This window comes from Chiloscyllium plagiosum, chromosome 11 (assembly GCF_004010195.1).
Source record: "Chiloscyllium plagiosum isolate BGI_BamShark_2017 chromosome 11, ASM401019v2, whole genome shotgun sequence".
In the NCBI taxonomy this organism is placed as follows: domain Eukaryota; kingdom Metazoa; phylum Chordata; class Chondrichthyes; order Orectolobiformes; family Hemiscylliidae; genus Chiloscyllium; species Chiloscyllium plagiosum.
In genome coordinates, this window is record NC_057720.1 from 27593297 (window position 1) to 27611138 (window position 17842).

The window sequence follows — 17842 nt, forward strand, 5'->3', positions numbered from 1 at the left end:
AGTACAGGTGAAAAAGAACCATGCTGAGGAAAAAAAATGGATTGGCGCACAGTTCTTGAATAAAAATAAGAAATGATTAAATAGCAAGAGTATTATAAGCATGAAACAATAGAAGTTGCGATTAGAAAAAACAAAGAAGTAAAATACATAGAATGTATGTGAATAGTTAAAAGGAAAGAGGATGACAGATGAAAAAACTGGTGAAGAACACCAGACTCCAATGGCCCAGAAGCCAGGCAGAAAGAAAAGCATATTAACAGATTAGCACTTCGATTCTCCACCCCACTGTGAAGTCTCTGACTTTGGCCACCTCCCATTGTTCAACACAAGCTCAATTCGCAACTCTATCTTTCTTATCTTGCAACTAAGATTTGGGAGCAAAATTAGGCCATTCGACCCATCAGGTCTGCTCAGTAATGTGATCAAGGAGAAAGTGAGGACTGCAGATGCTGGAGATCACAGTCTAAGAGTGTGGTGCTGGAAAAGCATGGCCGGTCAGGGAACAGGAGAATCGACGTTTCAGGCATAAGCCCTTCATCAGGAATGTGGTGGCCTAGGGTCCTAGAACCATGTAGAAACATGTTCTCCACATCCTATCTATGCCTCTCATTACTCTGTAAGTTTCAAAGCGATCTTCCTCATCCTTGTGAAGACCCAGAGTGAACCACATGAACTGTATCTTCTTGGGTTTCCTCTGGGTGCTCCATCTTCCTCCTAAAATCCAAAGATGTACAGGTTAGGTGGATTGACCATGCTAAATTTCCAATAGTGTCCAGGGATGTGCAGGCTAGGGGGATTAGCCATGGGAAATGCAGGGTTACGAGGATAAGGTAGGAGTTGGGTCTGGGTGAGCATCTCTTCAGAGGGTTGGTGTGGACTTGATGGGCTGAATGATCTGCTTCCACACTGTAGGGATTCTATGAATTTATAATTCTACTCTGGATCCCCTCCAAGGCCAGCACATTGTTTCTTGGATAGAGATTCCAAAAACTGCTCACAATATTCCAAGTGCAGTCTGGCCAGAATCTTATATAGCTTCACCAGTACATCGCTGCTGTTGTATTGTAGCCCTCTCGGAAGCAAAACTATTATTGTCACTGCTTGTTTGTGCCTTGTCGATGGTGGACTGGCTTTGGGGAGTCAGGATGTGAAATACTGGCTGAAGTATTCCTAGCCTCTGACCTGCTTTTGTACTCACTGTGTTTATGTGGAAATCCAGTTGAGTTTCTGGTCAGTGGTAATCCCAAAAATATTGGTAGTGGGGAATTCAGTGATGATAACACCATTAAATATCAAGGAGTGGTGATAAGATTGTCTCTAACTGGAGATGGTCATTGCTTGGCATTTGTGTGGCACAAACGTTACTTGTCATTTGTCAGACCAAGCGTGGATATTGTCTAGATCTTTTTGTATTTGAATATGGACTGCTTCAGTAAGTGAAGAATCACGAATAGTGCTGAACATGGTACAATCATCAGCAAACATCTCCACTTTTGACCTTATAATGGAGGGCAGGTCATAGATGAAGAAGCTGAAGATAATTGGGCCTGGGATACTATCGTGAGGAAATCCTGCAGTGATAACTTGTAGGTGAAATGACTGATCTCCAACAACCACAACCATCTTCCCATGTGCCAGATATGACTCGAACCATTAGAGAGTTTGTCCCATGATACCCATTGATTTATGAGAGCACCTTGATGCAACACTCAGTTGAATACAGCCTTGTTGTTAACGGCTGTCACTCTCACCTCACTTTGCTTGAAAAACTTCTCAGAACTGCTTTACAAATGATAACAAAGCTTTTGTTTTGGTCTCGGGATACTAGAGTCCTTAGCAGTTAAGTGTGCACAACCTATGTGACAGGAGCAATGAGTATACTAAGGGACAGTGAGGTTTGCAGATGCTGGAGATCAGAGTTCAGAGTGTGCTGCTGGAAAAGCACAGCAGGTCAGGCAGCATCCAGGGAGCAGGAAAATTGACGGTTCGGGCCAGAGCCCTTAGTCAGAAAAGTATACTAAGCTGACTTACTCACGATCAGGGTGTCAATAAGTTTGGAATGTGGAATTTTGGAGAATGGAATGACAACAGCACAGAGACTTGTAATGAACAAAGAAGCCATGCAGTTGAGAGTGATATAGAAGAGAAGATTGACTAATAAACAGAACACTTGGAATCAGGATAATCGAGTTATTTTGAGGTTGGCAAATTGAAACTAACCGTGATGCCTTGAACATTGTGGGGCCTCAACTATTTACGATCTACGGATTGGACTGGATGAAGCGACAGAATGAATTGTAGCCATGTTTGATGTTGATAAAAATAATAGGTAGGAAAGCAGACTGTGAGGAGGGTACAAAATGTCTGTAAAAGAATATAAGTAGGTTAAATATGTGGGCCAAAATTGGCAGAACATGAGAAGGTGTGAATTTGTTCATTTTGGTAAAAAGAAAAGCAGCATATTATTTGATTATAATAAGTTAAGAGAGACTGCAGAATCCTGCAGTACAGTGAGATCCACATCCCAGAGGTGAAAGAAGTGGCTGTAGAAATAGTGGATACTTGGTGATCCTTTTCCAAAATTCTGTAAATTCTGGCATAATTCCTGCAGATTGGAAATTAGCAAAAGTAACCCCACCATTCAAGAAAGGTAGAAGAAAGAAAGTTGGGAAATGTATATGTGTTAGCTTGACTTCAACAGTAGGAAAACAGCTAGAATCCAAACTAGATGCTTAGAATATAATGCTAGGATCTGGCAAATCAACATGGATTTTTAAAAAGGAAATCATGTTTTAACAAACCTGTTAAAAGCTTTTTTGGAGTTATCAGGAGTAGGATTGATAAGGAAAAAAGTGAGGACTGCAGATGCTGGAGATCAGAGCTGAAAATGTGTTGCTGGAAAAGCGCAGCAGGTCAGGCTGAAGAAGGGCTCGTGCCCGAAACATCGATTATCCTGCTCCTTGGATGCTGCCTGACCTGCTGCGCTTTTCCAGCAACACATTTTCAGCTAGGATTGATAAGGGGAATGGCGGGGGGGTAGGTGGGCACAGGTGGTGTTACATTTCAATTTCTAAAAGGCTGACAATAATATCCACAGAGGCGGTGGGTGAGAAAAATTAAAACACACAGATTGAGAACCAGTTAACAGACAGAGTAGAAATAAAATGAATCAATGGTTCATAACCAGACTGTTGAATAATCAATCCCAGACTGCGATTTATCAATTCCAAAAACCGGTTTGTATCTTAAAAAAAGGCTTAGCAACTTATTGAAAATTCAATAACTTTATTAGAGCAAATCTAAATTACAAAGCAATCTAATTGGTCTATGCTATAAACCCTAAAACATTTGTTTTGAGCTCCATTTACACAAAAGACCAACAACAAACAAACACAGTTAAAGGATAATGAAAATAACAGAACTTGCCAGATTATTTAAGTTGTTTTCATGATGATTTGTTCAACAGGCATAGATGAAAGTTTCTTTGTCGATTTTCTGAGGGTGTCAATTCAATATACTCAGATAAAGGCAGTAATACTTATAATTTAATTTTCTATTCTCTGAACGTCCACGAGCAAGTAAAGCAGGTTAGGCAAGGAGCTTTCAAATTGTCATGCTGTATTATCGACAGCCAGATTCCTTCTCTACAGAAACACAGTCCAAAAACCATTTGAAATGCTGAGCACTCCCTGACAGATTGATTGTCTCCTCCACATGGTCCCAGCTGCAATTCAACATTTGCCATCTATTTGAGCATAAGGGCTTATCTCGACTTGCTGGAACAGGTAGTGACCTTGTTAATGGCTTATTCTGTTGTCTGTTAAACATCATGCTTTTCCCTGGTAACAAAACATCTGCAGGATCTTTTGATCACAACTAGCATGCAACTAACTTCCAGGCTTAGTCTCACAACTAAACAAAAGCTTGTTTGAGCTGTTTTTCTTTCAATGCAAGTTGTTACCTACTGTTCAAAAGTCATCTTTCGGTCACAGTTCCCAGTTCATAGCACCAAACCAAAACTGATAAAAGAATAAATAGAAATAATGAAAGTTCAATGTGGCTGAAATAATTTGGAAGTGTGAAGTTATCATATTTTGTAAGAAAAATAAATCAAGTATATTTCTTAAATGATGAGACATTGATAAATGTTTGGAATCCAGTTCAAGCAGTTAGGAAAAGAAGTGGTATTTGGCCTTTATTGCAAAAGAGTTTGATTACAAGCGTAAAAAAACTCTTGTTGAAATTGTATCGAGCCTGGATGAGGCGACATCTCGTTTCCTTATCTGAAGGAAAAATGTACTTGCCAGAAAAGGAATGCAATGGAGGTTCATCTTCCTGGTCCCTGGGATACTGGGGTTTTCCTGTGAGGAAATATTGAGGAGCATATTGTCTTGAGTTTAGAAGAGTAAGTGATCTGATTGAAACATGCAAAATTATTACTGGTTAGATGTAGAAATGATGTTCCACTCCTCGTGGAGAGTCCAGAACCAGAAGACATAGTTTTTTGAATAATTGAAGATTGAGAATAGGAATTGTTTTCACTTAGTGGGGTGAATGTTTGGAAATCTCTACTACAGAGGGTTGTGGATGTTCAGACATAGAGTATATTGAAGATAAAGATCAATGCATTTCTAGATATTAAATATATCAAAGCAATTAAGGATATTGTGGGAAAATGGTGATGAAATAGATCAGCCATGATATATTTAAAAGGCAGAAAAGGCTCCAGAGGTGCAGCTAATACTAGAACACAATTCTTAAGTACAGCTGCTTGGATGTGGTCAGTCTTTGCTGTATCCAGTGTTTTCACCTGTTCACTTCTGTGAAGTGAAGTGATTTAAATTTGCTGAAAGCTTCCATCTGTGATGCTGGGGATCTCAAGACGAGACAGAATTACACCATTCTCTGCATTTCTGGCTTAAGATGGTTACACAAGCTTCAATCTAGTCTTTTGCAGTAATGTGCTGGGCTTAATCATTTGGCATCTCTTCTGTCAGTTCTGCCTGATGCTGCTCCTTGCATGATGTCCTCACTCTTCATTGAACCAAGGCATATAGAGTCATAGAGCTGTACAGCATGGAAACAGATCTGCCGGTCCAACTCGTCCATCCAACCAGTCCATCCAACCAGATATCCTAAATTAATCTAGTCCCATTAGCCTATATTGCTCCAACTCCTTCCTATTCATATACCCATCCAGATGCCTTTTAAATCTTGTAATTGTACCAGCCGCCACCACTTCCACTGGCAACTCATTCCATACACGTACCACCCTCTGCGTGAAAAAGTTGTCCTTTAGCTCCCTTTTAAATCTTTCCCCTCTCACTTCAAACGTATGCCCTCTAGTTTTGGACTCCCGCACTCTGCCTCTTATGATTTTATAAACATCTATAAGGTCATCCTTCAGCCTCCGACACTCCTGGAAAAATTACTCCAGCCTATTCAGCCTCTTGTTATAGCTTAAAGCTTCCAATCCTGGCAACAACCTTGTAAAGCTTTTCTGACCCTTTCAAGTTTCCCACAGCAGGGAAACCAGAATTACTGTATTTCAAAAGTGGCCCGACCAATGTCCTGTACAGCTGCAACATGACCTCCCAACTCAATGCACTGACCTAAAAAAGGCAAGCATACCAAACACCTCCTTCACTATCCTGTCTACCTAAGACTCCATTTTCAAGGAACTGTGAACCAGCATTCCAAGGTCTCTTTGTTCAGCAACACTCCCCAGGACCTTACCATTAGGTATAAGTCCTGCCCCAATTTGCCTTTCCAAACTGCACCAGTTACATATATCTAAATTAGACTCCATCTGCCACTCCTCATCCCATTGACCCATCTGATCAAAGTTCAGTTGTACTCTGAGGTAACCTTCTTCGCTGTCCACTACACCTCCAAGCTTGGTGTCAATTGCAAACTTACTAACTCTACCTCCTATGTCAATGATGAAAGCAGTTGACCCAGCACCGATCCTTGTGGCACACTGCTAGTCACAGGCCTCCAGTCAGAAAAGCAATCCTCCATCACCACCTTCTGTATTCTATCTTCATTGACTAAATTAATTATTAGTTTTCAATTCCTTAGGTTAATCACTTCACTCAGGAACTTCCCATAGCAATGCATTTAAGTTTTTCTATTGCTTCCTATGAGTGGATTCTCTGTATCTCTTTTAGCATAAGTAACAAACCAGGTTGATTTGAAGTTAGAGTGTAGTTTATTGTGACATTGATCACCTGAGAATAATTGTGTACCTGTCACTTCGATTATAAGAGAATTACGGATGTTGTATTGATATATGTTTGATAGGTGACTTTATTTGACATTCATTGAATTTTCTTTCCTCGCTGTCAGATTTTCAAATTATCATTCTAAATTTAGTTTTAAATTTAACTATTAAAAGCCAACTGAGAGATACTCATAGTCTGGGCTATCACTTCATATGATGTCAAAAAAACAGCTGAAGACACGATACTGCAAAAGGCTATGGGCCCCTGCTATAATGTGGCAGTAGGACTGAAGACTTATGTTCTAGACTTAACTGTACCCGTACCTAATCTGTTCTAATGCAGTTACATTGCTAGCTTCTATCCAACAATGTGGACAATTGCCCAGCTTTTTCTGCAAACAAAATGAAGGATAAATCAAACCTGGCCAATCACTACACCATAATTACATCTTTGAACATCAGCAATGTGATGGATCATCATCATTGTAATGAAGAAGCATTGCTCATCAAACCCTGCAAATTTGGAGAAGAAAGCTGGACTCCAGAAGTGAAAATGACTGCACTAGACATGAAAGCAGCAATTAACTGAGTCTGACTTCAGAGAACCCTAGAAAAACTGAGTCAGTGGGATTGCAGTTGTTGCAGGTCAATCACCTTAAACCCAAGACATCACTGCAGGAGTTCCACAGCGTAGTTTCCTGAACCCAACCACCTTCAGCTTTTTCATCAATGGCCTTCCTTCCATCATCAGGACAGAAGTGGAATTTGTATAAATCTCTGCACAAATCATGATTACTCAGATACTGAAGCAGTTTGTGCCTGTTTGCAACAAGACCTAGACAGCATTCCAGGCTTGACAAGAAAAGGGGCAAGCAACATTAGTGCCACATAATGCCAGGCAATGTCCATCTCCAGTAAGACAGAATCTAACAATTACCCCTTGATATTCAATGTCATTACCATTGCTGAATACCAACTATCACATCCTCGAGGTTACCATTGATGAAAAGTTGAACTGAACCAGCCATACACATGCTGTGGCTGTAAAATCAGGTTAGAGACAAATGCCTCATTTCCAGCCTTTGTAAAGCCTGTCCACCATGTGTAAGATGCAAGTCAGGAATATGATAGAATACTATGGAATATATCTTCACTACTCTTGGATAAATATAGCTCCAGCAACACCATCCAGGACAAAACAACCCTTTCATTGATATCCTAACCATAAACTTAAACATTCATTCTCTTCACCAACAATATAAAGTGAGAACAATGTGATTCATCTTTAAGATCGCAACACAGGGCTCCTTCAATAGCACCTTCCAAACCTGCAACCTCTCCCACAGTGAAGGACAGATGTATGGGATCACCACCATCTATTGGTTCCTCCGCAAGCCAAATATCACCTTGACTTGAGATTAATCCTGGAAATGCCTTCCTAAACAGTACTGTTGGTGTACCTACTCCTCACCCCTATTGTAACTTAATTTTTTTGGATTGTGACTAAAAATTGGGTCAAACTACTGTTTTAAACTTAACAAACTGTGGAAGAATACGTTATTGTTTCAAAATAAACATTTTACTGGATGTCATTGTAAGTTGCCTTATTCAAGCAGTGGGAGAGAGTGCAAACATGTCTCTTCCAAGAGTATATGCTCAGGGCAGTTTTGCCCAGAGACCGACGTTTGTGTGGTTTTTCAATCAGGAGTATCTGTGTGTTCAGGAGTAGACAGCATAGTAACAATTTATTGAATGGCTCTTGGGCAAGTGGCTCTGGGTTTGTGTTTGGACATTACAGCAGAAACACCCAGCCTGTGAAGGAGAAAGCACCTAAATCTCTCTTTCCATCCTGTGTGGCGAAGTAACAGAGAATCTTCTGATGGTCATTCCCGTGCACCACCTTACTATAAATGGCTCTCTCAGCAACCACCTTTGCTGGAAATAAAAGGCGGAAAACCACCATCAGAGACGCTGAAAGGGCAACTCTTCAATCAGTAAGTGTAAGATTGAGAACTGAGGTATCCAAAATCTTATATCCTCATCACAAAAGGTCAAACAGAATCAAAAAGATCCAAAAGAAAACAACTCATCACCTATAATCTGGAACTGGTGCCAGAACTGTATTTCACATAATTTCTTGTTCCTTCCTCATCTCTAATATTTTCATCTTGTCTCTTCACCTGTCTGTTTGTGTCATAATTTTAAAATGGGTGGAGTTTAAGTTGTAGAGGTGTACGTTAGCAATTCATAATTCCTTCTTGCCATTGATTAAAAACTGTTTGAATTCAACAAATTTGTCATTAATGATAAAAAGCATGTTTGTGTATTCTGAGTTGTGACACCATGGAATGCAGTACTTCACGAAAACAGTTCTCAGCTACCCCATCTGAGGAATTTAGTGATGAGGGCAATAAATGTTGGCCTATCCAATAATGCCGATCACATGAATGTATTTTAAAAAATATCCATATTGCTGCTTATGCCAGGTGCAATTCACATTGAAATTCAGCAGTGGCACGACTTGGTTTGTATCTTTTACAGAATGTTAAGTAGCTGTTACAAACGTATGGATTGTCATTACTAACATTTGCTTATGAATTTACATATTAATGTATCTGATGGGTATTTCATGGTTTTTGACATAGTTTAATCAAGTAGCTGTTTTACTCCCTTCAAATTGACAAACATAAAGACGTATGATGTATAAAATAAGCTGGAATACAACATTGAGAGTTTTCTATTCACCCTCAAGCATGCTCCTTATTACAGGGATATTGTTCGAATTTGGATAGCTAGGCAGTAAAGTGTAGAAAACTGGCATCCACACTTTATGCACTGGACAACTTTTTCCAACAAAGATATTGATTGCATATCATGTATGTCCAAGCAACAAACCTTCTTTAAGCCTGCTGCTGAATATCTGACCAGAAGCTAGTCCCTGGTTTATAATCTCCATCTGGATACAATAAATACATAATACCTGAACACATTGTTTGGAAAATATCAATAAAATTAATAGTGGGGTGAGTATGTTAGATTATAGTTTGTAGTGAGTAATGGTCTATTTACAGGACATTATCTAGTCAAAAATCTCTAAAGAATTATAGGCTGAGACTCGTTTTGTCAAAATGTGAAGAATTATCCTGGAAGATTAATGAGTGGCTAATCAAGGTGGTGCTGTGTGAGATTTGGCTCTTGAAGGAATAAACAATTTGCTTTGTTGCATTTGTACAATATGACATGCTTTTTCAATTTTTGGTTGTGGTTGGATGAAAGAAAGATGTTTTATCTATATAAAGCTGTGTTTGACTTGACCATTTACCTGATCAAAAAGTGAAAATGCTCCATTCATCAAGGCCATCGCTCAATTTTAAATGTGCCAGTCAATATTTTAATTCATGTTTAAGTTAATTAAGTATATTACACAGTTGATGTGATTTGAACTTTATCATCGTTATGATAGATGCTATTGGCTTGTTTGTACGAAAGCTGTTATGGCTAGTGAGGGACTGTAATTTAATTTTATTCATTTTGGTAAGATGGGGTTGAGTTCCATTTGTGACAGTGAAATAACAAAGGAAAGAGCCCATGACATTCATGCAATATTAATCAAATAAAAAGGGAACTATACAAATTATTGTTGGAAATAAAATCAGAAAAGACAGCAACAAAATGACGTAGCTGCTGAAAATCTGAAATGAAAACTGAAAATGCTGCCAGCCGGAGAGCTGTTTACATTTCAGGTTAACAGTCTGTAATCAGAGATGTTCAGATTGACTGAAAATATTAAAACTGTTTTATTTTCTCCACGGATACTGCATAGTGAGTGTAGTATTTTCAACATTTTTGGATTTTATAAACTGTGAAGAGTCCATTTTTACTTTGACTGTGCCTTCATTGAAGGAATAGATGGTGGATCTCAGCATAAAACTCTATTGCAATTCTTGTTGGCAGTTGCTTGCACCTGAATCCTTTTGAATTCTAGCTTTTTTCCTGTTATCCTCTGTGTCACCTTTTATTTAATTTTCTTCTTTCTTTTATTCACATTTAGTCAATTGATCCTGGTCAACAGTTCACATGGGAGAATTCCAACATGGAAGTGAACAAACCGAAAAACCGCTATGCCAATGTTATTGCATATGACCATTCAAGGGTTATCCTCACCTCTGTCGATGGCAAGTATAGCTGCAAATCTCTGACTTATTATGACGATATCTAATTTAAAATTGATTGCTATAAAGTATTTGAATAAATTATGAGGCTGAAATTGATTCTGTAGACACTAGAATTGCTTGATGTCCAGGTATATAGAACAGTAAAATGTCATAAGCAGAAACAGAAATTCATAGAAGGGCTGGTGGAATGCTGACCATTATATCTAAAAGGCTAGAATATAAGAATGCAAAAAGAATGCTTCATCTGTATAAAAACTATGATTAAACCATATTTGGTGTTATGGACACAATGTCACAGTTGGACATGTTGCCTTGAAGGGTGTGCAATATAGATTTCCTAAATAGTTGTGGATTTAGAAAGCTCTTTCAAAGGAGCCTTGGTGAATTTATGCAATGTATTTTGTAGATAGGACATACCTGCCACTGTGCATCAATGCTGGAGGGAGTGAATGTTTGTGATTGTGATCACAATCTAGCAGGCTGCTTTGTGGTGGATGGTATAAAGCTTCATGAGTGTTGTTGGAGGTACACTCATCCAGAAAAGTGGGAAGGATTCCATTACACTCCTAATTTGTGCCTTGTAGATAGTTGACAGGCTTCCGGGAGTCCAGAGTTAAGTTGCTGGATTCCGAACTCCTGATCTGCGAGAGTACACACAATATTTATATAGGTAGTCCAGTTCCGTTTTTGGTCAGTGGTAACCCCAAGGTGTTGATATGGGGATTTAGTGATAGTAATGCCATTGAATGTTAAAGGATGATAGTTAGATGCTCTCTCATCGGGCATGTCCATTGCCTCTAACTTGAGCGGCATGAATATTTCTTGTCACTTGTTGTCCCAAGCCTAGGTTTTGTCCAAATTTTGCTGCATTTGAACATGACTTCTTCATTATCTGAGGAGCCTCTAAAAATGGTGAACATTGTATACAATCATCAGCGAACATCAATACTTATGAACTTATGATGGAGGGAAGATCATTTAGGAAGAAGAAAGGTGCAGTCACTATGATGGGGTAATACTATTGGCATCTCAATAGCCAGAGGGAGCTAAAGGAACACATATGTAGGTAGATCTTGGAAGATCATGGAAAGAGGTCAAAACACTAAGGATGTTGTCATGGATGATTTTACCTTCCCTAATATTGACTGGGACTTCCTTAGTACCAGGAACTTATGTGGGACAGAATTTGTTAGGAGGGCTTCTTGAAACTCGCAGTCCAATGAGGGAAGGGGCGATACTATAACTTGTATTGGGAAATGAGTCTGTCCAAGTCATCAAAGATTCACTGGGGAAGCATTTTTAGAACAATGAAACATATGGAATTATGTTTTAAGATGTTTATAGAAAAGGATAAAATTAGTCCTCGGATAAAAGTGCTAAATTAGTGGAAGGATAATTACAACAGTATGAGGCAGAAACTGAAGAAAACTGAAAAAAGGGGACATGAGATAGCTTTGGCAAGTAAGGTTAAGGAGAATCCAAAGGATTTTTACAAATATATTAAGGATAAAAGAGTAACTAGGGAGAGAATTGGGGTCTCTCAACGCGGCCTTTGTGTGGAGCTGCAGGAGACAGGGGAGATACTAAATGAGTATTTTGCATCAGTGTTTACTGTGGAAGAGGACATGGAAGATATAGGATGTAGAGAAATAGATGGTGACATCTTGAAAAATGTCCATATTACAGAGGAGCAAGTGCTGGATGTCTTGAAATGCATAGAGGTGGATAAATCCCCAGGACCTGATCAAGTATACCCTAGAACTCTGTCAGAAGCTAGGGAAATGAATGCTAGACCCCTTGCTGAGATATTTGTATCATGGAGTGAGGTGCCAGAAGACTGGATGTTGGCTAACTTGGCACCACTGTTTAAGAAAGGCGATAAGGACAAGCCAGGGAATTACAGACCAATGAGCCTGACATCGGTGGTGGGCAAGTTGTTAGAGGGAACCCTGCGGGACAGGAAATACATGTATTTGGAAAGGCAGGGACTGATTACGGATAGGTAAAAACAATGACTGCAGATGCTGGAAACCAGATTCTGGATCAATGGTGCTGGAAGAGCACAGCAGCTCCTCAGATGCTGCCTGAACTGCTGATTACGGATAGTCAACATGGCTTTGTGCATGGGAAATCATGTCTCACAAACTTGATTGAGTGTTTTGAAGATATAACAAAGACGACTGATGAGGGCAGAGCAGTGGACGTGGTCTATATGGACTTCAGTAAGGCGTTCAGTAAGGTTCCCCATGAAAGACTGGTTGGCAAGGTTAGATCTCATGGAATACAAGGAGAACTAGCCATTTGAATACAGAACTGGATCAAAGGTAGAAGACAGAGAGTGGTAGTGGAGCGTTGTTTTTCAGACTGGATGCCTGTGACCGGTGGAGTGCCACAAGGATCGGTGCTGGGTCCACTACTTTTCGACATTTATATAAATGATTTGGATGTGAACATGGGAGGTATAGTTAGTAAGTTTGCAGATGACACCAAAATTGGAGGTGTAGTGGACAGCGAAAAAGGTTACCTGAGATTACAACACAATCTTGATCAGATGAGCCAATGGGCTGAGGAGTGCAGATGGAGTTTAATTTAGCTAAATGTGAGGTGCTGCATTTTGGGAAAGCAAATATTAGCAGGACATACACTTAATGGTAAGGTCCAAGGGATTGTTGCTGAACAAAGAGAACTTGGAGTGCAGGTTCATAACTCCTTGAAAGTGGAGTCACAGGTAGATAGGATAGTGAAGAAGGCGTTTGGTATGTTTTCCTTTATTGGTCAGCGAATTGAGTATAGGAGTTGGGAGGTCATGTTGCGGCTATACAGGACATTGATTAGGCCACTTCTGGAATATTGCATGCAATTCTGGTCTCCTTCCTATTGGAAGAATGTTGTGAAACTTGAAAGGGTTCAGAAAAGATTTACAAGGATATTACCAGAGTTGGAGGATTTGAGCTATAGGGCGAGGTTGAATAGGCTGGGGCTGTTTTCCTTGGAGCGTTGGAGGCTGAGGGGTGATCTTATAGAGGTTTACAAAATCATGAAGGGCATGGATAGGATAAATAGCAAAGTCTTTTCCCTGGGGTGAGGGAGTCCAGAACTAGAGGGCATAAGTTTAGGGTGAGAGGGCAAAGATATAAAAGAAACCTAAGGGGCAATTTTTTTCCTGCAGAGCGTGTTGTGTGTATGGTATGAGCTGCCAGAGGAAGTGGTGAAGACTGGTACCATTGCAACATTTAAAAGGCATTTGGATGGGTATATGTCTAGGAAGGGTTTGGGGGAATATGGGTTGGGTGCTGGCAAATGGGACTAGATTAGGTTGGGATATCTGTTTGCCATAGACATGTTGGACTGAAGGATCTGTTTCCATGCTGTACATCTCTGTGACTCTAAATTGGATTGGGGACGTCTGTTGAAGGTAAATCTAGACTTGACTTGTGGGTGTCTTTTAAAGATTTGTTCAGATTTCTGGACCAGCATGTTCCTGTGAGGATGAAAATGAAGAATAACAAGATTCAGGAACTCTGGATGACAAGAGATATTGAATGTTTAGTCAAAGAGAAAAAGGACACATTTGTAAAGTTTACAAAGCTGAAATGAGAAAAGGCCCTGAGCAATATAAAGGAAGCAGAAAAAACTTAAATCAAGAATTAGGAAGGCTAAAAGCAGCCATTAAATGTCCTTGCCAAACTGGATTAAGGAGAATCCCAAGGCATTTTATACATGTATTCAAAACAACAGGGTAATGAGGGAAAGGCTTAGTCCACTCAAGGGAATTAATCCATAGAAGCAGAGGAAATGGATGACAACTTCACATTGCTACTCACCAAGGACAAAGTCATTGATGATGGTAAGATTAGGGAAGGGAATGTTGATATTTTAGGGCATGTCAGTTTTAAGAGGGAGGTGATGTGGAATGTCTTGAAAAATATTAACGTAGTTAGGTCCCCAAGGCCTGATTGGATCTATTCCCAGGATACTGAGGAGGCAAAGGAGGACTTTGCTGGGCATTGACATCGAGACTGGTGTCCTTCCGTCAAGTCACGTTTTAATTACACATGAAGTGTTCTTGACTTTAGAACTGTCTCATTCAGAGTCAGGTACCAGAGTGTCAGTATCTCTGACACTCACCTTTTTTATATTTAGTAGACAAGCAGGAGACTGGAAGAACACAGCAAGCCAGGCAGCATCAAGAGGTGAAGAAGTCAGTATTTTGGATATAACCCTTTTTCACTGCCACACCCTTTTTGCTTGTCAGCCTGGGCTCCCTGATTGTTCCAAATTAGCAGCCACAATTAGGGACCTCATATTCTATGAGGTCCAGCTGCTGACCTCGTTACAATCACTACACAAGTGCATAGCTGCCTGAAAATGGCAAGACAGTTGATAAGATGGTAAAGAAGGCATGCAGCGTGCTTCCCTTCTGTCAGGGTACTCTTCACAATGTGGTATCTTACATTGGTGAGACCAAACACAGACTGAGGTACTACCTTGTAGAACGCCTCTCTTCTGTCGGTAGGAATTATCCTGACCTTGCAGTTGCTTTCTATTTCAATAAACCACCTTTCTCATAGGCTAACATTTCTGTCCTGGGCCTTCTGCAGTGTTCCAATGAAGCACAACACATGCTCAAGAAAGAACATCTCATTGTCCACTTATGCACTTTATGCTGTGTCCTGATACCTCACACTTAGTCAGATTAAACTGTAACTGCCATTCTCTGCCCAATTTTCTAACTCATCTGTATCTCCCCTCACAATTACAGTCTCGAGGTTTTAATATTAAATATTCCATTTCAGTCTTGAGGTTTTAATATTGAATTCCAAAAGGTTGCAAACTGACCATATGGCATCAGTTCTCCATTTTTTAAAATTCTTTCTCTCCCCCCACAGTCTTATCTTGTTTGCTTGATAACTTTGCTCTCAGTAGAGAGGATTCATTTTCTCCATTTCACAGCTCAAATTACACCCATTTTACATTTCTTTTTCCCTTTCGCCACCATTATCAGTCCTTTGTCTTTTGCACTGTGCCTCTACACCGTGTGTCCTTCACCCCATTTCTACCACTGTCAGAAATTTAAAGAAACGTTTTCCAACATTCTTCAATTCTGAAGTAGAGTCATATTGTACTCAAAACATTTCGACTCTCCACAGATACAGTCAGACTTTGCACAAATGCTGCCAGACTTGCTAAGTTTCTCCAGCATTCTCTCTGTTTGTTTTAAACTTGCAGCATCCACAGTATTTTGCTTTTATTTGTTACCATTTAGGACGAAGCAGCTCACTTGACTTGCACCCTTTCTACCTTCAACCCAACTCCTTTTACCATGAATGCACAGTGGCAGCAATGTGCATCATCTGCAAGATGCACAGCAGTAACTCACAGAGGCTTCTCTGAAAGGATCTTCTAAACAAAGAAAAACTACTACCTAGAGCTACAAGGGCAGCAAATACATGGGAAGCCAAAAGCTGCAAGTGTTCTTCCAAGTCACCTTCCTGTCTTAAAACTATATCATCATTCCACCATTGTCACTGGGTCGAACTCCTGGAACTCCCTTTGTAACAGTGCTGTGGGCATCCACACCTCAAGGGCTGGAGCAGTTCAAGACAATATCTCACTACCTTCTCCAGGCCAATTAGGGATGTTGGCCAAGCCAGTGATGCCCAAATCTATGAATGTATTAAAAAGAAAGTGAAGCTAAGTAGCTTAGTATTTTGGACCTGTGCAGTTGGAAAGATAATGTGCAAACTTTTTCCTGAAACAGTTGTAGCAGGTCACAGAATTGAAGGTTAATTTCCAGGACACTGCCGCAAACAACCCAGCAAAATATGTCACAGGATATGAGCAATATTATATATTTGAATCTTTGAATATCTTAATTTATTGGTCTTAAAAAATGCTGGAATGAAAAGGGTTCATTGAACTGTCCATTTATATACGCAGCAAGACCTGTGCAAAATTTGAACTTGGATTGATAATGCAAATGACATTCGTAGGACAGTGATAATTACAATTTGTTCCCATTCCAATGTGCGTGTATAAACAGTGTAACTAGGAAATTACCTAGTGGCAGAATGTAGGTGTGGAGTGGTTCTTTGTAGCTTGTAATGTGTTAAAAATCCCAGAAATAGATCTGACCAGTGGTGATAACTCTTAATCATGTCTGTAGTTATCTCATGCCTTAATTTATGAACACAGCAATTATAACATTAATGAAATGCCATGCTACATTTTAACAATAGTGTAATCGATTGTGTATTATAGTTTGATGTTCCTGTCCCTTTTATTGACTCTTTCATGGGATATGAATGTCACTGGCTGCACAACCATTTATTATCCAACCCTGATGGTCCTTGAAAAGGTAGTCGTGAGCTACTTTCTTAAACTGCTGCTGTTTTTGTCGTGTACAAACACTCTCAGTACCGTTAACTAGCAAGTTCCAGGAAAATTGAAGAAACAATCATATCGCTCCAAATCAGAATGATGTGTGGTTTGGAAGGGAACTTGCCATTGGTGGTGTTCTCATGCTTCTGCTGCCTTTGTCCTTTGAAGTGATAGAGGCCATAGATTTAGTAGGTTCTTGTCACAGGAGGTTTGCAATATGCTGTTGTTTTTCCTGAATGTCTAACACACTGTTCATTGGCTGTGAAATGATTGAATGTTTAGGTTAATAGATGCAGTGTCAATGAAGCACCTGCTTTCTCCTGACAGTGTCAAGCTTCTTGAATATTGTTGGAGCCTCATTCATCCAGGCAAAATGGAGAGAATTCCATCACACTCTTGACTTTACCTTATAGATGGTGGACAAGCTATGGGGAGTCAGGAGCTGAGTTATTCACTGCAGACTTCCGCACCTCTGAGTTGCTATTGTAACCACAGTTTTATATGGCTGACGTGCTTAGCTTCTGATCAGTGGTAGCCCTCAGGATATTGATATTGGGAAATACAGCTATTTAAAGTAAGAGTGAAATGGTTGAATTATCTTCTGTTGGAGGTGGTCAATGCCTGGAACTTGTGTGCACAAACACACTTACCATTTCACCAGCCCAAAATGGAATGTTATCCAGACCTTGCTTCATATGCACACAGACTGCTTGGGTATCAGGGGAGTCAGGAATGAGTCTGAGCATTGTGCAATAATTGGTGAACTTCCCCAATTCTGACTTTAGGGTTGAGGGAGGGTCACTGCTGTTGCAGCTGAAGATGTTCGGGCACAGGACACTACCCCCCCACAGACCCCACTGTCACTATCCCCACCCCCCAGAACCTCGAGGGGAACACTACCCCTGCTCATGCCTCCACCCCCATTCCCCCCACCATCACACCCACTCCAGGTACTGGCTCCGACCCCACTCCCAGCTCCACACCCACACCAGATCCCAGCTCCCAGCCCTGCCGGGTTTTCACCATCCCTCCAGACCTCCCACTCACTGAGGACGAACGATCA

General features: G+C 40.2%; 1 protein-coding gene across 25 annotated transcripts in view; it reads left to right on the forward strand.

Annotated features, from left to right (window-relative positions):
* The window catches only part of LOC122554240 (receptor-type tyrosine-protein phosphatase F-like), a 465745-nt gene that overhangs the window by 379349 nt on the left and 68554 nt on the right, over positions 1-17842 (forward strand). For all 25 annotated transcript variants that reach the window (XM_043698932.1, XM_043698931.1, XM_043698941.1 and 22 more), the window contains one exon: positions 10275-10398. In XM_043698932.1, the coding sequence (XP_043554867.1) occupies positions 10275-10398 (124 nt within the window). The remainder of the gene's footprint in view (positions 1-10274; positions 10399-17842) is intronic.